The 27,082-nt window shown below is 34.3% G+C and overlaps 1 protein-coding gene across 1 annotated transcript; it reads right to left on the bottom strand.

Moving 5' to 3' along the window:
• Positions 1 to 181: 181 nt before the first annotated feature.
• LOC117329066 (hyaluronan mediated motility receptor-like) lies at positions 182 to 25,395 on the bottom strand. The gene is given in 18 exon segments (XM_033886773.1): positions 182 to 1,923; positions 3,441 to 3,603; positions 4,749 to 4,882; positions 6,584 to 6,675; positions 7,552 to 7,674; positions 8,443 to 8,884; positions 8,886 to 9,292; positions 10,637 to 11,368; positions 12,354 to 12,865; positions 13,951 to 14,099; positions 15,275 to 15,345; positions 16,658 to 16,774; positions 19,699 to 19,785; positions 20,002 to 20,090; positions 20,721 to 20,825; positions 21,112 to 21,218; positions 21,755 to 21,856; positions 25,269 to 25,395. Coding segments are annotated over 18 exon segments (3,486 nt in total). The 5' UTR covers positions 25,309 to 25,395; the 3' UTR covers positions 182 to 1,909.
• Positions 25,396 to 27,082: the final 1,687 nt, after the last annotated feature.

Raw genomic sequence — 27,082 nt, 5'->3', positions numbered from 1 at the left:
TGTAGCCATATTTAAGATATTTTTCACAATGGAATTCATTATGGGAAATAAAAAAGTACAAAGGAACCTGTCTAATCTGACACCTTATGGGATATACTAGACAGGATATCATAATACACAGTATATCTATCTAATTAAGACACCTCATTTACCAGATTTCATGGAGTATCTGAATACACAGTGAATCTATCTAATTAGATACCACACTGGTCAGATGTCATGACCTGTCAGAATACAAAACAAACTATCTAATTTAACGCCATACTGGTAAGATTTTACAGGTTGTCAGAATACAGACTTGACCCGCAATTTTCAACATAAACACCAACCTCACATCCCAGGGGCAATTTCATTAATAAGAAATCCATCAGATTTTCGAAATTAGATATGGTGTGCGACGATGCATAAACACTACAACAATATACCATTGAATTACACAGTATGTTATAATGCAGAGTGTTTTCATTCTCAATGTAGTGGCAATAGTCAGTGACACATATATAGGATTTCAGCGTTGCCTTATTGGGCTCAGAATGTCACGTAACAACTCATTAGACTAGGAATAATGAGTTTGTTACAATTTGTAAAATTTAATCATGATTTACTTCAATAATGACACCCCACTTCTAACTTCTTTTATGTTGCTTTCAAAGATTTTAAATAAATAACAATTTTGACCAACCTCAGGTTCTCATGAAATGAAAAGATCAAGATTACTATAACTGTATTATTACTCAAACAGTTTTGTCAACTGGAATCAGAAAATGGAATAAGATGGTGTAAGATGGTAGTGTAAGATACATTGATGATGTTGATGTTGTTGTTGATGATGATGATGGGAGATGCATTGATGATTAAAGTGCATGATGATGCTGATGGTAATGATGGAAGTGGGAGACGTATTGATGATGATGATGGTGGTGGTGGTGTGAGATTTATTGATGACGATGATGATGAAAGCGCAAGATGGATGATGATGATGACTGCAGTGCGAAATGCATTGATGACGATGATGATGATGATGATGATCATGATAGTGTGAGTTATATTGATGATAATGGTAGTGCAAGAAGTATCAATGCAATGATGATGATAATGTTGGTAGTGTGAGATGTATACAATTTCGAGAAGCTTTTCCAGTACTTCAAGAATTAGTGATAACAAGGATTATTTTCAGACAGACGGACAAACAATGGACAAATCAAAGATTTAAATAGTCCACCACCTAAACAAAGATGATGATGTAATGATGATTATTATATGTGATGTAATGATAATGGTGCACTTACACGTACATATCCCATATTTGGGTGTGAAATAATGGTGCACTTACACGTACATATCCCATATTTGGGTGTGAAATGATAAACCTGAGGCTTTTATGCAATGTAGAAAAAAATGAAAAACTTAAAAAATAAAACAAAGGTCTTTTGATAAATGGCCATTTTAATTATAGATTTATTTTTCCTATTTCAAGGAAACTTTCAGGGCAATAATGGTAAAGTATCATAAATTATCAATTATAACAAAGAGTAATATTTTAAGTATTACAATGGGATACAAACTGAAGCTGAAACCACAATATAAAACAATGGCAATAAAATAATAACGAAAATTACGAGCAAATAAAAACAGAAGTATTTCAATTCCTCTCTTTAGTATAATGCAAAAACAAAAATCAATCCCTGTTAGAATAGAATCTAAACTTAGTTCTTGCATGAGCTTAATGATATGTATGTAACACTTTTTGGCTTGGACTTTCAAAGGAGGTAAATTGAATAAACACGGAAGGAATGACAACAGATAAAAAAATCATGAAATGTTAAAAGTAAACTAAAACTGGAATTATCAAGCGGAGAAAGGTTGGCTTGAGTTGATCAGCTGCCAATGAATCTGCAGTTCAAAACAATCAGCGTCGATTTCCTGTAATGATATCAGAGGAAATAAGTTTCTGGTAGTATCATTACGGGACTAGTACTACTCATTTTACTGATCTGTATACATGTAATTACTACTCTTGTGACGACTTGTATCTGTATACATGTAATTACTACTCTTGTGACTTGTATCTGTATACATGTAATTACTACTCTTGTGACTTGTATCTGTATACATGTAATTACTACTCTTGTGACTTGTATCTGTATACATGTAATTACTACTCTTGTGACTTGTATCTGTATACATGTAAGTACTACTCTTGTGACTTGTATCTGTATACATGTAATTACTACTCTTGTGACTTGTATCTGTATACATGTAATTACTACTCTTGTGACTTGTATCTGTATACATGTAATTACTACTCTTGTGACGTCTATCTGTATACATGTAATTACTACTCTTGTGACTTGTATCTGTATACATGTAATTACTACTCTTGTGACGTCTATCTGTATACATGTAATTACTACTCTTGTGACATGTATCTGTATACATGTAATTACTACTCTTGTGACTTGTATCTGTATACATGTAATTACTACTCTTGTGACTTGTATCTGTATACATGTAATTACTACTCTTGTGACTGTATCTGTATACATGTAATTACTACTCTTGTGAACATGTATCTGTATACATGTAATTACTACTCTTGTGACTTGTATCTGTATACATGTAATTACTACTCTTGTGACTTGTATCTGTATACATGTAATTACTACTCTTGTGACTTGTATCTGTATACATGTAATTACTACTCTTGTGACTTGTATCTGTATACATGTAATTACTACTCTTGTGACTTGTATCTGTATACATGTAATTACTACTCTTGTGACTGGTATCTGTATACATGTAATTACTACTCTTGTGACTTGTATCTGTATACATGTAATTACTACTCTTGTGACATGTATCTGTATACATGTAATTACTACTCTTGTGACTTGTATCTGTATACATGTAATTACTACTCTTGTGACTTGTATCTGTATACATGTAATTACTACTCTTGTGACTTGTATCTGTATACATGTAATTACTACTCTTGTGACTTGTATCTGTATACATGTAATTACTACTCTTGTGACTTGTATCTGTATATATACATGTAATTACTACTCTTGTGACTTGTATCTGTATATATGTATAAATTACTAATCTTGTGACTGGTATCTGTATACATGTAATTACTACTCTTGTGACTTGTATATGTATACATGTAATTACTACTCTTGTGACTTGTATCCATACAAAAGAAAATGCATGTCTGCTGTATTATAGCCAACAACTCAATGGGATTTCAGTATATCAAAACAAAGGATGTTTACAATTGTCCATAAATCAATATTATCATTATTTCGTTTACAACAGAACAACACAAAATCATTAAGAATACATCACACAACCTGTACAACATATTATAATCAAAGTATATGTCATTGAAGGTCTTTATAGTTTAAGTTTTACAGGTGATACACATTGCTGATCCTTACCGTCACGGAGTGGTGATGAAGGAGGTACCAGATTTTCCTTAGATTGTGAGAAAGCCTTTGAAGTGTCAAACCTTTTCTTGCCCTCAGCAGCCCTGACCTTATCCTCTAGTTTGCCTATCATTCTTTTATGCTTGTTGCATTGTTCACGTAGAGTAGATACCTCCTACAGAAAAGATGATATGCAAATAAGCTTGGTCTCCTAAGTAATTCCTGGTTTCTGTGATCTATAGATTATCAGCACAATAGATCAATGGTTTAAGACATGTGGGTGGAAGAACATTTTTACTGAGCTGTCTCTATCAAGCCATGTAGGCAGCTAAACAATTTTTAACAATTACATGTACATATATGTATTATGAAATTTCTTAAAATTTACATGAATATTTATGTTTATGTTGGCCTCGCTGTAACTGTCCAAGAGGCCTTAAATGAGAAAACTGAAAAGTGAGTGTTAGCATACATGTGCGGTTTCGTAAGATCGGATGATCAATATAGCAAAATGACAAAAATACAGAGTTAGTCTGATAAGGATGTATAGATATAGATATATGTAGATATGGATTACAATCACATTTTAAATTGTGTATTAAATTTGTCCATATGAAATTAAAAATGAAACTTTAATTATCTGCATAGACCTATTCAGATGTTTTTTGTATTAACATACATATTCAAAGTGGGTGTGTACATGTATGATATATTGTACACCCATATATACATAACCTTAGGTGTGTACTTCCCCATGCTTTGGAGAACAAAGAAATGTGATGGATTTGTAAGACTAGCGCAATCTGACTATAGTCAGTTTCTTATTTACTACAGGTAAAAACAAGGTAAACATACAGGTAAATATATTAGAGATAGATTATAATCCTTTCAACAGCATCACTCTCCATTTGTTTACAGCCTACCATGGGTTAGGGAATGATCCCAGAGTCAACAAATTTATTTATTTATATATTCATCTATCTATCAACAAAACATGGCATGAATTGAATAATTTTGTCATTTGTTATTATGTTAATTATGTTATCACTTGAAGTCTATATATTCGAGGGGATATTCGGTATGGCTTCTCCATGTGACACACAACACTTCACGTCTCCGACAATATAAATCCAAGACAGTATTTAATAATGTGGAGATAGATTCTGTCTCATCTTCTAGCTGCTGTTGAATTTGCTAACTTCAAGCTAAAATGCATTTTGATCTCGACAGTAAATTATCAACTTAACATTTGTTCAACATGTACAAGTGACACTTATGTATTACCCATAATTTGCAGTTCCCGACAATATCAACACTTACCTTTTTCAGTGTGTTATTTTCCTCTTTGATTTTGATGATGTGGTGAATTTTCTGTTTCTGGTTCTGGTGACCCAACAGCTTGGCATACTCCTTACTCAGCTTATCTACCTCAGCCTGGGCGTTCTTGCTTTGACCTATCAGAAAGTTTTAATCTATGTTATACAAACACTGGGTACATTTAGAGTAATAATAATGAGAGGTTCCAGAATGTATTTATTGGTTCTATGTAACACTAGTCTTTTCTCTACTTTTCTCATTTTTCTTCATTTCATCTAAACAATTTGATAAGAAGGAAAACCTTCATATAAAATATCAAAAAGATTTAAGAAGAGCTTAAACTGTCAAAATCCAAGATGGCTTCCAGCTGTCAGCCATTCTGTTTTCCTAAACAAACTAAAAATTGAACAGCCATAACAAGGGACAGAGGAAAACCTACATATGAAAATTGAAAGATTCATCAAGTAGCTATAGCTTTAGAGAAATATAGTGGTCACAAACTTCAACTGTCAGAATGAAAAAAACAAGAGGCCCATGGGGCCTGTATCGCTCACCTGGTTGGATTAGACCAAATGTCAAAATATTGTTCATATTCAATTTGTTTTATTTGTAAATCTCAAACAATGCTATATATGGTTATAGTGTGGGAATCCGAACTGCTTTAAAGATTAATGAAGTCCAGACTCTCTAAGGTCTGAAAGACCTCAAGAATTGTTTTTAGAACATGCATTCATCACTTTATGACTAGTACCGATTTAAAGGAACTACCTCTATTTCCCCTATTGGGCCCCGCCCCTTTGGCCCCTTTGGCCCCTTTGGGGTCAGAGTCACCATTTATGCAAAATCTGTTCCCCTTCCCCTAAGGATGTTTCTGACCAAATTGGGTTCAAATCCATTCATAACTTTATGACTAGTAGTGATTTAAAGGAATTACCTCTATTTCCCCTATTGGGCCCCGCCCCTTTGGCCCCTCGGGGGTCAGAGTCACCATTTATGCAAAATCTGTTCCCCTTCCCCCAAGGATGTTTCTGACCAAATTGGGTTCAAATCCATTCATAACTTTATGACTAGTAGCGATTTAAAGGAATTACCTCTATTTCCCCTATTGGGCCCCGCCCCTTTGGCCCCTTCGGGGTCAGAGTCACAATTTATGCAAAATCTGTTCCCCTTCTGCCAAGGATGTTTCTGGCCAAATTTGGTCAAAATCCAATTAGAACTTTTTGACTAGTAGCGATTTGAAGCAAATGTTGAAGGACGACGGACGGACAGACGACGGACGCTGCGCCATGACATAAGCTCACCGGACCTTCGGTCCAGGTGAGCTAAAAATTGTTTTCCAATCAGTCTCAAAATAGAATATGCGCTGGGGGCCAACAAATGAAATTTGAGAAAGATCCATTGAGTGCTTTCTTAGAAAAAGCAATAACAAGGAAAGTTTATAGACAGACGGACCACAGACAAAAGATATCATCAGCAGGAAAATTAACATAACACAGGTGTTACATGTACACCTCCAACAAAAAAGATATGTTTGAAAACAAGAACATATGTTTATACAATACTCAAAGTTACATACATTATGCTATTATCACCCTCCAGATGTATATTGTAACAAGTAAATTGTGTTTTCACAATAATAAAGTATATATAGGACAGCTGTATCACATAATTTAGTCCCCAGCCAGAGAAAACAAAAACAAAAAAAATGTGTATTAATGAATCTTTATAGACTGTTTATATATACAGTACAACAGGTTAGACTTTTGCAAGGAGTCAACAGTTATGTGAGAGAGGTTGCACTCAAATGTGGTATTGTAAAAACAAAAATATTTATATACCCATCAGAGCATGTTTCTCCAACTCAAAAGCATCCAACTGTTCCATAAATGGCTCTACCTTTGCCTGAAGATCCTCGTACAGTTTTCTCCATCTGTCATAAATGAACATGTCAACTGTACAACAACAAAATACCAAACAGTGGGAAGGTTTTGTGGTTTACACTTGTCATTGCTATTGTCTTTTATACTTGCACTTTCATCATATATTTTTGAATCTTGTACATGAACTTGCCCATTAATGATACCAATCTTCAACTTCTAATTTTTAGTATTTATAATCTATTATCATTCCATTCACAAGGAACTTTTACACATTTTAACTGATTGATTATAATAGACAAGAGTTGTTAGAAGACAACAAAGCTTACAGAGTGGGTTGAAATACATAAATTAGTTTTCTAAAAGTAGATTATAAATGAAGGTCACAGTTAATTATATGCTCAGAAGGTCCACAAATGTAATATCAACGGAAGGGTCTTGTCACAAGGAACACACTTGTGAAATTGTTTCTTCATTAGTGTTGACACAACATTGGTTTATAAAAACCTTAACTTAGATGACTAAGCCAATGCCAGGGTATAGCAACAATTCCCCAGAGCCCCACTCGATTTGCTCTCTTCTCAGAAGAGAAGCCTTCTAAGAAGATCGCATTCCGTTATATTGTAAATTTTTAAAGTTTTCTCAAACACTATGACACATACACGTGCATGTATGTGTCATAAATCCTTCTCTAGTGAAACTCATCACTCGCACACTTAAAACATGGTCGCCGCCATCTTGGAAGATAAATCTTCCAGCTTCGAGACAGAAGACATAGAAGATCTTCCAGAAGCAGAAGAGCTACAAATCGAGTGACCGGAAGATATATTCTAGAAGGAGAAGAGTGCAAATCGAGTGGGGCTCTGGATTTTGTCCGGGCAAGTTAGAAATCGGCCAGGCTCTATGTATAATACACAGTATGTACTCATTTTTCCATCTCCTCTAGGGTCTGCTCAAGGTCCTGTTTGTTGGCTCCCTCGGCTAGCTGCTCCTCTAAGGTTACTATATACTCCTTGTGTTTCTTGTCCTCATCCTCCATGTGTGACAGGTAGCTGAAAGTTGAAAACAAAGGCATTCTATAATAGTTTCTGTTTTTGTTTTTAATGTGCAAGTTTATATTAATTACAATATTATCACTAGATCACACTAAAAGCTTTGGTTTAGTTTGGTTTGGTTTATTTTGTTTAATGCCCTATTAACAGCTAAGGTCTTTATATAAATTACACTAAAAGCAAACTTGTATTACTTTAGCATTATCTAGACTAACCATCAGACAGCATCAAGGCACTCATGATCATGATGTGTTTTATTCAATGTTATGGTATTGTATATATCAACAAGCCATGGGTCTTTGACTTGTGAGGGAAAATTTTGTCACAGTAACATTCATCTAAATATGGCATATTCAAACATAATTTTTAATACAATTTAAAACAATGTAAAAGACACAAACAACTTCTTTTGAAAGATTGGCTTCTTAACACAAATTCTAAATGAATGATTAAAAAAGGAAAATTCAAAAATGAAATGAGATTGGGAAAATTTGCAAACAAAATTCAGTTTAATTCTCTGTTATAGGAAACAACCCAGTCTGTAAGAATATATATTAACAGGATTATAAATTAAAAGTTTCTTGAGGTAAGAAAATGTTTTTCATTTCAAAACTTAACTGGCTTTTCAATTGAAGCAACAATCATTTAGCTTCATTTCCCTTCCTAATTGATTATCAATGATAATCGTAATCAACCTACAACCATTATGTTATAATACACACAAGTATGTACATCAAACTGTTATCGACTAACACAATCCATCATTACCTTTTTAAATGAGAGGCTTCTTCCATCTTTGCCCTGAATTCTATCTGACTAGATTTCAATTGTTCCTCCAGAGTTGACACTTTCTGAGAGACGGCCTTTGAGCTGGCCTCACTATTAGATAACTGATCTTTAAGAACTGTTACAGTTTCACCCTGTGTATCATATTCTGACTGTAAATCTACCAGTTTGTCTGCTAACGAATCGACCTGCTTACAAAACGACTCCTTTTCTAACTCGACTGTGGACAACTCGCTTGCAAGTTCAGAAATTTGTTCTGAAAGCGCTTCTTTTTCCGCTTGCACAGAAACTAATTCCTCACAAAGTGCAGATTTTTCTTGTGTAATGGCTTCATTCAGGATCTGACTTGATTTCAGACCTTCCTCTAAAACAGCCACCTGGTCCTTCAGTCCAGAAACCTGACGTGTCAAACTGTCGTTGTGCTCCTCACTACAATCCAACTGTCCTTTCATGTCCACCAACTGTGTGTTTAATTCGTCTAATGTGGTTATCAAGCTCCTGGTTTTTAGTTTGACTAGATCCTAGTTTGTTTTCAAACTCTGTCACTTGCTCAGTCAACCCTGTGACCTGATTACTGAGAAAGAAGTTTACAGATTTCGCAGAGTCTATCTCCTCTTCCAGGTCAATTATTTTCTTCCCTAGAAATGCAACCTTGTCAGACATACTATCACTTGTAGACTGACTGCTGGTCAGGTCATCAGTAAGTTTGGAAACTTGTTCAGTCAAATCTGTCACTTTTTCTATGGCTGATGATCGCTCCATTACACTTGATGAGAGTTCCTCTTTTAGTGTAGAGAGCTGTTTCTCCATATCTGCTAGCTGATTCTCCAGTCTGTAAACATTTAACAATTACAGTAATAATGAGCTTCTGCTTACACTATAAAACATATAACAGTAGACTCCCCATATAGAAAACCTAACAGTAGACTCCCCGCATAGAAAACATAACAGTAGACTCCCCACATAGAAATTATAACAGTAGACTCCCCATATAGAAAACATAACAGTAGACTCCCCACATAGAAATTATAACAGTAGACTCCCCGCATAGAAAACATAACAGTAGACTCCCCATATAGAAATTATAACAGTAGACTCCCCACATAGAAATTATAACAGTAGACTCCCTATATAGAAAACCTAACAGTAGACTCCCTATATAGAAAACATAACAGTAGACTCCCCATATAGAAAACATAACAGTAGACTAGCCACATAGAAATTATAACAGTAGACTAGCCACATAGAAATTATAACAGTAGACTCCCCATATAGAAAACATAACAGTAGACTTCCCACATAGAAATTATAACAGTAGACTCCCTATATAGAAAACCTAACAGTAGACTCCCTATATAGAAAACATAACAGTAGACTCCCCATATAGAAAACATAACAGTAGACTCCCCATATAGAAAACCTTACAGTAGACTCCCCATATAGAAAACATAACAGTAGACTCCCCACATAGAAATTATAACAGTAGACTCCCCATATAGAAATTATAACAGTAGACTCCCCATATAGAAAACCTAACAGTAGACTCCCCATATAGAAATTATAACAGTAGAGTGCCCACATAGAAATTATAACAGTAGAGTGCCCACATAGAAATTATAACAGTAGAGTGCCCACATAGAAAACCTAATAGTAGACTCCGGCTTTGACTTGCATTGTAAAAGGTCCAATGTCTGTCCAACAGTTAACAGAGACAGTACTGAATTCAATGTAGAACCAGAAAGGAGTGAAATGAACAGCAAGGAGGAAGAAGATAAGTTTTAGTTTCATGTGGCCTTGGCAGAAAACAGAAGAAAACCTTGGACTCTGTAAGGAGGCCAAACATTTATATTCTCCCCCTTCTAACAGAAATGAGGCACAGACCTCTCAATTTTATCAAGATTGCATTGAAAATTTTGCACTTCATTGACGTTTTACCTTAAAAGATGGTTGCAGTGACCCGATTGTTGTAGAGAGCCTATACTATGGGTGATGCATTTGTATATGTTTCAAGTTTCCATAAGATTCATTTATACATGTATATAGTTACCTGTTCAGAAGTTAGGCCCAGGAAGATGTATTAGATTAATGTCAAAATCAACAACCATTACTTAAACAGTGGTTTCTCTTCTTAAACGATAATTATTGTATTTATACCAAAAGCACCATTCCTACTAACCTTTGTCTCTCCTCACCACACCCTTTGATCTGTTTTTGGTGTTGCTTTCCTTCTTCTGTAATGTCACTTTTCAGCTGTTCCGTGGATTTCTGTAGGTAGTCGATTTCACTCATCAGACTGCTGTTTTCACTCTGCAGACTTTTACAATTGGTTTGTTCTGTATGGAGCTGATGTTGTAAGCCATCCCTACTCTCACTTAGTGTAACTATATTGTCTGACAACTTTTGTGTGACCTCCTCAACAGTTCTTTTCTGTGATTCCAACTCTGCCTTAATCTCCTCAACATATTCACTGAGCCCGGTCCTCTGAGCTACTGCCTGTGCTAATTTCTGTTCCAACATTTGCTTTTCCTCTGTAATTGTCTCCAGGTTACTAGTCAGACGCTGCAGGTCATGTGACCACTCTGCCTCCTTCTGGGCAGCATTTACTGTAACACTCTCTTTAGTTTGCTGAAGCTCTTGTTTAACTGTATCTCTGTCAAGGGCGACCTGTTCCAGCTGTCGCAATAGTTCCAACTTTTCCTGACAAAGAGTCTCTATCTTGGTATTCATGTCGTCAATATTCTTAATCTGTTCACCGATGGTATTTTTATAGTCTACCTCACTGGCAGCCATCTTTTTCTCTATGGTTTCCTTGTCTTTAGAAAGAAGTACGACATCATCATCAAGAGCTGAGATTTTGTCTGTCTGTTCAATAATTTGTCTCTCCAGTCCATCCTTTTCTGCTCTTGTCCTTTAAGAATATAACAGCACAATAAACAGTTTTATCAAGGTATTTTCAGGATTAATATGTTTCAGAAAAACTTTCATTATACATGTATATGATAATAAAGATTCAAATGTCAAAATGATTTATGTACCTTGGAATCATTTGTAAATTTAGTTTTCAAATTACATATGTACTTAACAAAAACAAACAACAAAAAACAAAAAAAAAACACAAAAAAAATAAACACAGATAATTTCAATTTTACAGTACATATATTAGCTTGTGGTCAATATGTAAAAGGCCATCACTACCATGCAAACAGATTTAACAAGAAATATTTTACTGGTAATAGTATTTTTTTATTTAAATCATCTTTAACTCTTTCCGTACTATGTGTTCTTTCCGGATTCCGTACCGGAAGTAGTTATTAGGCTCGCCCCGGAAGTTTAAACAAAATGGCAGACTACATATGCATCTATGGTGTGGTTTTTTTTTTTTCCATATAGAAACAGAAAGGTTAGTGTTATCTTTGTACATGATTTAGAAATATTTAACAAAATAAGATCTAGATCATATTTATCACTGTGAAACGTCCTAGACTCAGATATCTTAACTGCAAATGTAGCAAGCCGCCATAGTGTTTACATTAAGAACATATTGAGAAAATATCAACTATTACTCTACCCAAAAACACTTAAAACAAACGAAATAAAAACTGATTTATCAACCAAAGTGTTTGTTTCAAAAGCTTTGAACACATTTTATATATCATTGCATTTGGTAATTGTATTTATCGGTTGATGCTGCCGACAAATCAACACTTTAAAAACGTCAACTTAGTCTGTCGACTATAGTCGACAACGGAGAAGACGGAGCTTGAAATCATGTCGACTATAGTCGACAACGGGGAAGAGGGAGCACATTTTTATGTCGACTATAGTCGACAACGGTACTGAAAGAGTTAATACTAGAAGTGAGAGATATTTGCCGTAGTCCCTGCCAGCCTTACCTGTCCACCGTTGCCATCAAATCTCTCAGCTCTTTCTCCTTGGTATGTTTCACCTCACTCACAGTGCATTCAAATTCTTCCTTTATATCACTAACTTGTACTGTAAGCCGATCGACCTGCTCCTCAAGACGCTCACACTTCCTCACAGCGGACTTGAAGTTCTCGTCCTTCTGGTGTGCTTCTTCCTTGAGAACCATCTCTTCCTGCTCAAGTTCCATAATTCTGTCAGCATGGGAGCGAGCTATCTGATTACTGCTCATACTTTCCTCTTTCAGTTGGTTTTGTAAGGATTCCTCCTTTGACTCCAGCTCAGAGATCTTATTGCGGAGGTCCTGTAGGAGTGTAGCGTTTTTCTCTGCCGTGTCCTTTGTATTCTGTAACTCTACTTTAGTTGCCTCAAGATGTATTTCTAGGTCTGTAATGATCTCCTCTTTGCTGTCCAGTAGGCTGCCAAGGTCGCCTGATAATTTCTTCTGCTCATCTACCTGGTAGATAAGTTTTTCCACCTCATCCTGTGTAAAAAATACATTTAAAGTTCAAATCTCCCATATCATATTCCATAGAATTCCAAAGTTTGTGTATATTTACTGTAAAACTTACCTCTGAAACAGTTTGTCATATTTGACCTTTGACCTTTTTAAATCATACCGAAACATCAAGACAATAATTTCTAACAAAAGACAAAACAAGACAGGAAGCCCATGGACCTTATCAGGCACATGCATTTTTAAGTACGTAACATATACCAACAGATCATGTTTTGCTTTTAAACTAAAATTGTATGCAAATCTTTTTGACCTTGGAAGTAAGTGAAGGTGCACATTCATTTATTTAAACAAAAGGTAATCCTTCATCCCATCATGCCACTGGCTCAATATCATGTCCCTGGCCCTTTTGGTTATTGAGAAGTAAAAAATATTTATTTTTGACACATTTAAATTAATGACCACAGACAAAAAAAAGATTAGAATATGTCACTTTAGAATCATCTAAAATTTTGTCAAATATTTTTCTTAAATAAATATTAATCAAATCAATTCAACTCAAAACAGAATATAAGCAAAAAAATAAAAAATAAATAGATGGGGGTTTACATAGATATTCTCTGAATACCATTATTAATCAAATATTTTAAGCTTGGTCACTAGCTTTTTATTTTGAAAGTGGTCCGATGTGACCTTTGACCCTCAATGACGACTACCAAAATGTTAAGAACAATGGTATAGACTTTAGCAATTTTAAGGTGATTTTTAGGGTGAGTAAATTACAAGGAATTTTTATGGTATACATATAACCCATATACTGAAGTGGCCATGGGGGCGAGGTGGCCGAGTGGTTAAGGTAGCCCTCCACCTCTGGGTTGCGAGTTCGAAACCTATGTGGGGCAGTTGCCAGGTACTGATCGTAGGCCGGTGGTTTTCCTCCAGGTACTCTGACTTTCCTCCACCTTCAAAACCTGGCACGTCCTTAAATGACCCTGGCTGTTAATAGGACGTTAAGCAAAAACAAACCATGGGGGCTATAAATATCAATACCACTGTATCCTAATTAATGTGATGATCCGGGTTAGATTTTCCAGGTGAGATTTTTTAGTTACCTTTTCCCTGTTAAGGCTGCGGAGAAGGTCACTGTTCCTTCGCTGAAGTTCAACACAATCTTCCTCCACCTCCTGTAGATTGGTCCGGGTGACTTCCAGTCGTGACTGAAGCTCCAGCTGGCGTTCCTTACCTTGACTTTGCTCCTCAGCTGCCGACAGAGATATAAGTTTAAAATCATAAATATTCAATAGATTGTCTTTAGATAACAAAAGTATACAATCAAGTTAGCTAGGGATGATTTAGAAAATCTCTCTTAGTTTGCTTTCTGAAAAAAACTCTTCTGAAATTGGTAAAAATAAAAGTACCAGAATCAACTTATAGGTTTCAAAATCAAGAAATATCTTTGATTATGTTGATAATATCCAGCTCAGTCTTCAATATTTAACATGCTTTTGACATTTTAAAGGCTTAATTAAGTGAATAGTGAGAGAGACCTAAACTTGTACAAGAGATGATGGTTATGAGCAAGTGTATTAAGTTTCAGGAGAATTGGATCATTAACGAAATTGGTAAAGCAAGGACGTCATTTGGTTAGGTACGAGCCATTAATGAAATTGATAAAGCAAGGACGTCATTTGGTTAGGTACGAGCCTATCCCTATGTCGCCTCACCGACTCGTCACAAGGAGATAATAATCGTTGAGAATGGCTGGGTGGTGGTAACAGAGGCAATTATTACTCAGAACCTTCCTTACTATTCACACCCTACCAAATGAGCTAAAAAAACAAATTCTCCATAGACAAAACAAATTCTCCATACCTATGTAATTGGGTGTGCCAAATAACACCATTCCCAAAAGATTTTCGACCTTCTTGCAATTCTGACAATTTTCAGGTGTTTTGACATATAAAAATACAGATGTAAAAGAAAGAATGCAAAATCAGTCAACCCACTATTAATTTTTAAATTGTAATCTTTTTGAGACTTTTGGACATATATTTGCCAGTGAAAAAATCCTGTTTATGAAGTAGCAAATGCAGTAACATAACTATTGATTGGAATATTTGTCCAGACCAAGATTTCAGAAATTTTTTTTTTTTACACAAAATCAGAAAGTAATCAAATCAATTGATGAAGTATTTATTTTGATCTAATGGACAGCTTATCTTTATATATTATTCATTATTATTCCCAAGTGAGTAAATAACTTATGATGATCTATTAAGATCTAAGATACCATCTCTATTAAGAGACCACTCTCCATTAAGAGACAGTTTTTCAGCTTCTCTTGAGTGGTCGCTTAATACAGATTAAGACTGTTCCTTAAAGGGAAATATTCGAAGAAAGGAAAAGTAATTTCAGAAATGATAGATATTCACTCACCTAGCTGCTTTTCTATAACCTCATACTTCTCCGACAATAAACGGATGTTCTCGTTGACAGTCTTTTCTTGCCTAGAAAAAGTTACACAAAGAATGATCAATAGACACATATCCAAGCCAGCCGACATGTTGATTTTATTTAAGTAGAAATGACATGCATTTCTGACTGTTATTCTCAGACATCTATTCAGGATAAATTACATCTTAACTTGAAAATGTCTGTAAGACATAAAGGCACCTGCTGCCACTTGATACCCTAAAACACAGTTTGCTGAGGATAGCATCAGCATTTCCTGAGATTAGCTAGTTACACTGCATCAGGTCAGACAGGATGGGAGGGGGATGGGACAGGACAAGCATTGGTAACACTAGTACTACAGTCTATATTGCCCCCCCCCCCCCCCCCCCAATTTCATGGCAGGGGCATAAAAACACAAAATTTCATTTAAACATTAAACTGCTTTCAGTTGGCAGTTATGGGCTGATGAATGCCAACTGGACAAAGGCAAATTTAATGAAGCGCACGACGATGAATGAACAAATTATTATCGTCAAAGACGGAACAGCCTTTTCAACAGCCATCTTTCGTTATCGCCGACCTGACAATTATGACGTCACTATAATAATGGCGTCATAATAAAGATTTGGAAGTTATGGACTCATGACATTCAAGTGAGCTTGGTAAAGTTATACAGTGGAACTGCAGTGTAAATGTAAATATTTAAAGATAATTTCAAGTAGATTCAGAAATCAAACAGGCCAGCTCAGGATGTAAACCAGACTCGGGAAGTAAACCAGATAAATAGTTAAATAGATTGTGGTTCTTTGTACTCAAAACGTTTGAAATAAAAGTATGTTGTTTTCATTTTATTTCATAAAACGCATCATAATTCGCTAAAACAAAAATTCAAAATAATTCTTTTTCATGATTTTATTCCATATTTGAAAATAGTAAAAGATAGAACTGTATAAATTATGAACTATTACAGAATAATATGGGAACAAAGCTTCACTTTTATAAAGTGCTATCACATAATACTCTGGCCAGGAAAATCACTTCTACAATGATAGTTTCCTATCTATTACCATAGTTGTACTCAAATATGTACCCCCTCCTCTACAGCAAGGTTAGCAATAAAGTTTGGGGAAGGTTTATTTGCAAACAAAGATTTCTTGCTACTCTAAACTTGATGATTGTGTAAAAATGAAGAAGGGGATTTCTTTGTGGGTAAGGACTTATTTGCTAATAAATACAATAATAATTTAAGAAATTTTATCAGCGGACTTGCATCCCTCCACTATACCTTGAAGCATGTGATATTTGACTAGCCATAAAAGTTTGGTATTAAATGTTTCAAACTTTCAATACCAAGTAAATACTTACTCCTCCAAGTGTTCAAACTTTTCTTTATACCCCGCAATCTCTGCGTTGGCCTCGAACAAGGCCTGTTCGCCTTGCAACATGTGGTCTGTGGTTGCAGACATCTCGCCTTTCAGGAACCTGTAACATATAAATCAGGACAATAGACAGAACTGTTTCAATTCAAACTTTAACAAGACCTGCAGGACAACAGTAATTTTTGAAACTCAGATATTTTAGTCCAGGACTGATGGACATGTGATTTGTTGTTATCGTTAACTAGTCCATTAGACAAGTAAATTTTGTTGTCAACTAGTGAAAATCAATCAGACAAGTAGATTTTTTCATGTTATTCTATGTAGTTTTTAAATGAAATTGTCTACCGATTGGCCGTTATGATTCCTTTGTTGTAAGAAAAATACGAAAATATCAGCTTGCCAACAAGGCTAGACTGAACCAAGAATGAAAGCTGAACAAGGCCAAACAAGCATTTCATTTTCCTTGATTGCCCTATATACATGGTATGTACTGCTGTGTTAACGGACGAGTGTTCCTAGTTATATGTAAGGGGGATGTCAGAATAAAAATGGTTCAATGAAAATTGGATTAGTCTTTTATGGCAGGCTAACCTAGGAAATACAAAGACAATTGTGCCTTAAGAGGCCTGATTCAAAAGAAAACCATAACCAAAATGATCTCTAACAAGTCTTTTCTCAAGACAGTGTTACGTTTTAATTATATAGATTCATTGAAAAAAATCTTGACAAAACATGACAGAACAAGTTTTTAGTAGAGCACAAACAGCAGAAAAAAATCTCTACACTTCCCTGAACAAAGTAACACACCAATTAGGACTGTGAAAGGTTTGGGACAGTACACGATTGTTATTTTTACTCCAGATATCACTCTGTACAGGACTTAACTTGTATATAACTACTCCAGATATCACTCTGTACAGGACTTAACTTGTATATAACTACTCTAGATATCACTCTGTACAGGACTTAACTATATAACTACCCAGATATCACTCTGTACAGGACTTAACTTGTATATAACTACCCAGATATCACTCTGTACATGACTTAACTTGTATATAACTACTCTAGATATCACTCTGTGCAGGACTTAACTTGTATATAACTACTCTAGATATCACTCTGTGCAGGACTTAACTTGTATATAACTACCCAGATATCACTCTGTACATGACTTAACTTGTATATAACTACTCTAGATATCACTCTGTACAGGACTTAACTTGTATATAACTACCCAGATATCACTCTGTACAGGACTTAACTTGTATATAACTACTCCAGATATCACTCTGTACAGGACTTAACTTGTATATAACTACTCCAGATATCACTCTGTACATGACTTAACTTGTATATAACTACTCCAGATATCACTCTGTACAGGACTTAACTTGTATATAACTACCCAGATATCACTCTGTACAGGACTTAACTTGTATATAACTACTCCAGATATCACTCTGTACATGACTTAACTTGTATATAACTACTCCAGATATCACTCTGTACAGGACTTAACTTGTATATAACTACCCAGATATCACTCTGTACAGGACTTAACTTGTATATAACTACCCAGATATCACTCTGTGCAGGATTTAACTTATATATAACTACTCTAGATATCACTCGGTACAGGACTTAACTTGTATATAACTACTCTAGATATCACTCTGTACAGGACTTAACTTGTATATAACTACTCTAGATATCACTCTGTACAGGACTTAACTTGTATATAACTACTCCAGATATCACTTGGTACAGGATTTAACTTGTATATAACTACCCAGATATCACTCTGTACAGGACTTAACTTGAATATAACTACCCAGATATCACTCTGTACAGGACTTAACTTGTATATAACTACTCCAGATATCACTCTGTACAGGACTTAACTTATATATAACTACCCAGATATCACTCTGTGCAGGATTTAACTTGTATATAACTACCCAGATATCACTCTGTGCAGGACTTAACTTGTATATAACTACTCTAGATATCACTCTGTACAGGACTTAACTTGTATATAACTACCCAGATATCACTCTGTACAGGACTTAACTTGTATATAACTACTCTAGATATCACTTGGTACAGGACTTAACTTGTATATAACTACTCTAGATATCACTCTGTGCAGGATTTAACTTGTATATAACTACCCAGATATCACTCTGTGCAGGACTTAACTTGTATATAACTACCCAGATATCACTCTGTACAGGACTTAACTTGAATATAACTACCCAGATATCACTCTGTACAGGACTTAACTTGTATATAACTACTCCAGATATCACTCTGTACAGGACTTAACTTGTATATAACTACCCAGATATCACTCTGTACAGGACTTAACTTGTATATAACTACTCTAGATATCACTCTGTACAGGACTTAACTTGTATATAACTACTCCAGATATCACTCTGTACAGGACTTAACTTGTATATAACTACCCAGATATCACTCTGTGCAGGATTTAACTTGTATATAACTACTCCAGATATCACTTGGTACAGGATTTAACTTGTATATAACTACCCAGATATCACTCTGTACAGGACTTAACTTGTATATAACTACCCAGATATCACTCTGTACAGGACTTAACTTGTATATAACTACTCTAGATATCACTCTGTACAGGACTTAACTTGAATATAACTACCCAGATATCACTCTGTGCAGGATTTAACTTATATATAACTACTCTAGATATCACTTGGTACAGGACTTAACTTGTATATAACTACTCTAGATATCACTCGGTACAAGACTTAACTTGTATTAACTACTCTAGATAACACTCTGGTATATATTGTACTTATAATTACTCCTAAACCATAGATTTTCTCAAAATTCTCACAAGAGGAATGCATCTAGTCAATACCTGCCAATGGACAACCTGAGACAGACAACCCGATAACAGCGTTTTGCTGCAGACAAGACAGACAACTTAGTGTGTGTGTAGACTGTGCAATACTGGTTTGAGTTTAAACTGTCCATTTATACCTGATAGAGTCATCCTTCTGCCAAGAGTCTAGTTCTAGCTCTCTTAGTTTTTCCTGCAGTCGAGACTTTTGGGCTTGTAAGGCCTCCCTTTCAAATAGAAACAAAAATGTCTTCATCACACTAATATCTTCTGTAATTTTTCTTTTAACAAACAATGGATACATCATGTGCATCTTCCATACATCAATGAAGTTTTGTTTTCCTGGAGTTTACCAGACACTCCTGTAAAAAGGGGTTAAGGTCTTACAACAACATGGAGTGAGTATAGAACAGCGAGGAACAAATACATTATTTTACTCTTACTTGCATTTCTTGAGAGATTGAGCCCAGTCCTTCGAGTCATGTTCAGCAAATAGTTTACAGCGCTCACACACTCCTCCATTTTTATCATTCTGAAAAATATTTCATAAATAATTAAGAGCAAGCATTTCTACAATGTTTCTAAAGCTTTATCAATCATACACAAAGTAAAGATATTCAAAGAGAAGAGGAATATACCATAAACCAAGTCAGTTTGACAGTAAGTATAGGAATATACTACAAACCAACCTACAACATAACAAAATGCACTACCCAAAAAGAAATCTATTAAACGCTATTAAAGTTTGGGACAGGCATAGGTAGAACTTAATAAGTTGTCAAACTGACCCTTTCATGGAATATTTGTATTAATTGATTGAATTTTGTATGCACACCAACCTGTTAATACTTCAGATGTACGAGAACAGTAGGCAACCCCCCCCCCACAAAAAAAAGGAAGAAAATTCACCATTGACTTGAAGATCAACATTTTATATATGAACTTCCTTAATTTAATTAACACGGACTAAAATTAACAGATTGCACTAACACTTGGGTAAAACAGAAGAATGTAGTGAGAAATTATTGAAGATTTTCACCCTATTATTGATATTCTATAGAAATATTTTCACCACCTTGTCCTTTCCTTTTGATGGCAATTGAATATCTAAGTTTGTACATTTTCAGCCCAATAATGATATTCTTAGATAATTTTCAACAACCTTGTCTTTTCCTTTTGATGATAAACTCTCTAGCGATGAGGATATGGAAGAGGACTGACTCAGTAATCGCTTTGATGCTGAGGGGGGCTGAAACATAACAAAACACTACTGCAGTATATCAACTGTATCCAGTGATACATAAACATTATTTACATGTCAAAATGGTAGTGGCATAAAAAGAAATATATGAAAGAAAGTTAGGGACGAGAAAAAAGACTAAACTATCACATTAATGCGCTGTCTATCAGAGTAGAAACTGCATATTTTAAAATTAAACATGTAATCGGTTTATAATTTTACAAATAGCCCCGCTCAAAATATTCCTGATTTATACCGATATTGTAAAACAGTTGAGGATATGGAGATGATAGTGTTACTGTACAAGTCATACTTGATTTCCCAGGCATGTTGCGTTGAGCCTGCAGCGGGTGTCGTTGAGACCCTTCTTACCAGGCGTCACAGATGAGATGTCAAATGATCCAGGACCAGGAGTTATCACTGAAAATGGCAGAAACAAAGGCTTGATTTGATTTACAAAAGGATAATATATATCAGATTAATAAAAGAGGATTTTTTAACTTTCATGTGAGGAAGTTTGAGGAGTATTTTCCACTATCAATACATATGTTATTTAATCTGAAATAGGGCATTTAGTAGACCCTTATAAGTGTATATAAATATATTATATATATTAGTCTTGGGTTTGAATGGGTATTGCCAATTTGAGTATTTGATTTCAGGGTAAACATGTTGCTTTTTCTTTCAAAATTACTATCAGTATGACAAAGTTTAGGATAGGCTTAAATATAAACAACTATTGGGGGGAAAGCTTTTTAGTTTGCCCTATGGCCATGTAGTTTGCAATCTACCTATCAAATTTGCCAAAACACCAGTGAACAATGTAATTGGTCAGAATGAACAGACAGATGATACATCAGAAAATTTCAGACAATGCTCCATGCTCACAAATTTAAACAAAGATGATTACATAACCCTTTTATGGACAAAACAAAATTGATCAATATGAAAATCACCCGTTGGCTCTTTGAACCGTTCTGTTGAAGAACTGATAAGCGCTGCTCCCTTTTTCTTCACAAGATCTTTAGGGTCATAGGCACCAACTGGTGGAGCACAAGCTAAAATGAGAGGTACCATGATTATAATAATGATTCATACAGCAAGGCCTAGAAATATAACTTAATTTACATATCAATGTACCTAAAAAAGATAGAAACTATCTCAAATTATGATTTAATATCTGATGGTCACAAGAATACCCCAAAGTTATCTTACTTTTAAATACTACCATAATGATTTCGTTGAAATATTCGAGGGTCAAGCAACCTTAATATATCCGTTCACGTCATGTAATTGTGAGTTGTATATAAGCAAGTCTTCAGTACTGGGACAAATAGTGTGACACCAGGTCAGAATTTTCAAAATGAATTTATTTTAGAACAGATTGTAGTTTTATATAGTTGACATATGTGCAATTCAAGAATTAAATGCTGCGAGATAATACAATGGATCATTTTAGCCTCATCTACCAATTCATTGAAGCCACATGAATCCTTACGTAAGTAATGTGGTGTCCAAGAAAGCACACTAGACCTTAAAAGTAAACACTAAATTGTTATTTATATAATGTATATTATAACGCAGTCTCTATATATTCAGGCAAAACTATTTCTAAAAAGTTTAATGTTAAAAAAAAAAATTATCAGATGAAAATATTTGGACACCATTAATTACGTAAGATTGAATATTTATTTTGAATATGGCGCTTCTATCTTCATTCAAGTCTATATATTATTTGATTAATCCAATGAATACAAAGTGTACACCTTTCCCATATCATTTGGTTGTTACTATTATATCATTTCAGTTGTAAATTAGTATTCTTATGTAAGTAACTGGGACACAAATGGTAAATCTGGACACCATTACTTAAGTAAGATTGAAACTTAATTGACATTCTCCACTAAAAGTCACACTAAGTTTATGACAAATTGTTTTTGTGAAATTTTTGAATGTCTGTCACAACAACAATATTACATTTTGAATGAAAGGAATTATAATTCATTGATGTTTATATGATTATTAATAAAGTCTTTATAATAGATAGTTACATGTTTTCAAATGATTTTTCTTTTACCTTAAAAACATGACTTGCATTGTGTTATGCTGTATCAGTAAATTAAACCATGGATAAATCAATCAGGTGGCGTAGGTGACAAGAGAGATTGATTTTGCATGGCTAACAGAAATTTTGGTAGGATGTACAAGAAATAGAAATTAAAGCAGGCATTGTATACTTGTGTTTGTGATTTTTTTTTACAGTGTGTGTGTTTATACACGACTGCTCTGGCAAAATGACACATTTAAACTGTACTGGGAGATTAAATAAATGTAAAAAAAACCGGTATCATATCACCAGTTGGAAATGTCACACTTTTGCTAGGTTTTATTTGTCTACAAAATAACCTATAACATGCAGACCAATCATTTATCATGATTTATTTGCAAGAAGTATGCCAAATACAACAAAACAAAACTTCTGCTTCAAATATGTTTATTTGATTAGATATTTACATTTTATATGCAATGTGCAAATTTGTCCCAGTACTGGAGATGGACTTATATATCTGTGTGTATAAAATGTGTGCTGTACGCATCATGTGCGTTACGTGTGTATCTGTTGGTCTATGAATATTATGACATGTGACCCGAGACTGACCTATAGTTTACGGCCACCGACTTAGGACATGTGCCACCTGTATATACCCAGGTGTGCACGAGACAGACAGACCAGAGATGTTGCGGTACATGTCCTATAGGCCAGAAATCCCATTTGGGTCATTCCTATCGTTAAACCTTCACACCAAAGCTGAGGTAAGTCTGTTTCATACTTTTATGGTATAATTTGGTTTAAATTTTCTAAAATTCTAATAGTCAAATTGCACTGAAAAGTAATTATTTTTACAGATAGTTTTTGTAGTCAACTAGTTTATAGTATTTTCTAGTTTATTAGACGATATTTGCCGCTGCTAATGATATGATTCATTGTAAAAGGTAAAGTATAATCCTTTATTTCTCTTATATAATTTATGCTTCATATGTCGTGAATTAGGTATACTCATACTCTTATAGGAGTTGTTTCCCTTTTCTTGTATACGGGCATATATATAGTCTCAGGTGTGTGCCCGAGTGTGATTTTATTAAGTTTGTCTTATGCAATTTACACTCAAGGGTATATTTTTGATGGCTCTGAATTAAATTTGCCAAGGAAACCTACCCCCGAGTTCTGGTTTTCATAAAGAGGAAAAATCGAGAACTGTTACAATTCCTACTAATGTGAATCACTTCTAAAGGTATATTTATGTGCAGTCTCTATTTTAGCATTATAAGCTGTTAAAAGTACTGAACTTTTTTCATCTTACAAATATTTCATTTTGACACATGGTATTTTCTCAGTTTATATATAATAACATTATCAACAAGTTTCCCAAACAGATGTAAACATCGCCTGAAAAAGCTTGCTAAAAACTTAACCTATATTGCATTGATGGACCACAGGGGCATGTCTTCCTATAGGCCTAGTCTTATATCAAAACATGCTCCTGTGAGTGGACAGACAGATGGAATCAGGACAAAAAACAGTGGTATGCCCCCACTATGTTGAAGGCATAAAAAATTAATAGTTTTCATTCATTAGTTATATTAATATATTATGATCAGTTAAAAAAGGAACAGGTTGGTGTCACTGGCTTATAAGAGGTTGTCACCATCACTCTGCTGATTGAAATTGCTTCTTTTATCGGTCAGTTATATTAGTAGAGATGGCATGCAATTTAATATCCAATTGTTTACCACTGTGGCTGCACATATAGTAAGGTGCTGGTGTGTGGTAAATTAATAAACAAGTTAAAACTACATTATGATAGATCCTTAACACGAGAGTTTAATTGCAGTATGAGTTTAATTGCAGTATGATTGATCCTAAATACACTATACATAGGCGTTATTTATCTGATTGGTTCATGATCAGTAAAATATGTACTGTAAAAGTGTAATTATAAGCGTCTTACAAAATAAAAGCACCAACGATTTACTAAAACATTCGAGAAAAAAAATAGGATGAAATGATCTTTCGGTCGTTAGCTAGAGCATAGAACCACGTCTAAAGCTAGTTGATGATGTAAAGCCTTTGTGCGTTTATAAAAACTTGACAGGACGTTGTCCCATTCAAAAATCCAGGGAGGGACCGAACTGGGGAGGGGCGTGGGGAGGGGGGGGGGGGGGTTACAAGGAAAATAATATGGCGGTAGGTTTGAGCTCGAGAACGATATGCGGTACAAAAAGATAATATGACTGCATGGATAATGATCAAATCGAAGGAATTATGCGTTCAATAATCAATTTATCAGAAGGATGATTCGGTCTCCACTGCAGACTCAGGTGATGCTGAAAAGCGAGAGAAAGATAAGTAGATTCTCTCTTCCATTCAAATAAGTTGTATGTATTAATTCTATTGCAAACATACACTACCTTTCACATCGGTGAATCGTTTACCCTTCGCAAAAGACATTATGTACGATTTCACAGTACAAAACACTTTGCAGAAGGGTTAGCCAACTGATCTGTGCCTTGAACAACACCGCCAAGATTTTGAACAATGTTTGGTTTCAGAAAAACTAGCCAATCAGATTAACTTCCGGTATATGGACTATTTTGAGGCCCGCCACAGGGTATATTGCTTATTTTTATATATACCAAATCCAACAATAACTTCAGCACCAAAGTTAAAAAAAAATAAAACTTTGTACATAAATTGCCAGGACACAGAATCAAATGCCTTTTCGAAATCTATTAATAGTAAAGTTCCTGGTATATTTTGTTGTTCTGTATAGTACATGATATCATACAACAATCGAGTATTTTCAACAATATTTCTACCAGAAAGGAATCCTTTCTGATTTTCATGAATTAATTTATCAAGAACTTTCTTCATTCTATTGGCAAGATAAATCGATGATATTTTTTAAGAAACATTGAGGAGAGATATTGGTCTCCAGGAATTCCCTGGGTTTATTTCCTTTTGGTAACATTGAGATTATTCCAAGTTTTTGAGTGATCGATAGAGCACCAAGTTCAAAGCTATATAATTCAAAGATCTAAGTTAAAAACAATTAATATCTGTCCAAAAAAAAATTGTAGAGGGCTTTTTCGTAATCTTTTTGATCAATAGACAGAAAGAATTGATTCATGCATTTTGTTATCACCTCTGTCATATTATTCTATACCATATGCTGCCTTCTATGAAAGTTTTTTTCCTCATGTATTATTCATCTATTATTTATAGCTAAGCTACATACTCTGTATTAAAGTTATATATTTATATATACAGTCTGTGTATGCAAGTGTGTGTGAAAGTTGTCTTTGTTTCTTTCTGTATCATGTATTTACTTTATGTGGAAAATCTGAATAAAAATGTAAAAAAAAACAACAACAACAACAAAAAAAAAAAAACAAAAAAAAACATATTACCTTTACCCAACTCAGCACAGTTCAATCAAAAATGCGTAATTATGTTTCTTTTAGTTAGAGCTAAGACAATCAAAGGCTTGACAAACTTTTCATGGACTCGGTAACAAGGCTAATGAGTTTTACCTAAATCTACTAAACATTTATTCAATCACTTAGATAAGTAAACAATAGTTTAAAAACTTTTGCCTATTCCTATGTGTGTTTATTTATGCAAACAAAATATGTTTCAATAAAAAAAATCATGTTAATAACATTCTGTGCATTAGGACCTATCACAACGGCAATTGTAAATTGGAGTGTTTTAAACAGTAATCTTAAGTGATCACTTTTTATTATTTTCATACCTCTTAAATCATATAATCATCTTTCCAAAAACATATGATGGATAGAGAAAACGTATAAACAATATTCAACAAATATAAACATCTAAAGGGGACAAATCATAAGACTTTTTGAAATAAAACTTTTGAAACTTACATACTCTGAAAACCTAGGAATATTTGACCGTTTTAATAATATTTTCCAAAAATCAATTTCTTTCATTCAATAGTAAAAACTAAAAAATGGAAATCGTATCAAATAATGAAAATATCATCTATTTCATGAGTATCACAGTATGGAGATATTACATTTCGTGTTTAATTATTCGAAATTCTATTTGCCAGTTTCCATTATAAATTAATGGAGTCCTACATGTATTTGTTCTAAACATGCTATGTATACAAAACAGTATTATTTTCATTATCATTTAAATTTCAAAATATTTTTCAAACTTGCAAATTATCTTTATTTATTCTATAATACGGATTTCGAAG

This window comes from Pecten maximus, chromosome 6 (genome assembly GCF_902652985.1).
Source record: "Pecten maximus chromosome 6, xPecMax1.1, whole genome shotgun sequence".
In the NCBI taxonomy this organism is placed as follows: Eukaryota; Metazoa; Mollusca; class Bivalvia; order Pectinida; family Pectinidae; genus Pecten; species Pecten maximus.
This window is presented reverse-complemented; position numbering and strand designations above follow the sequence as displayed.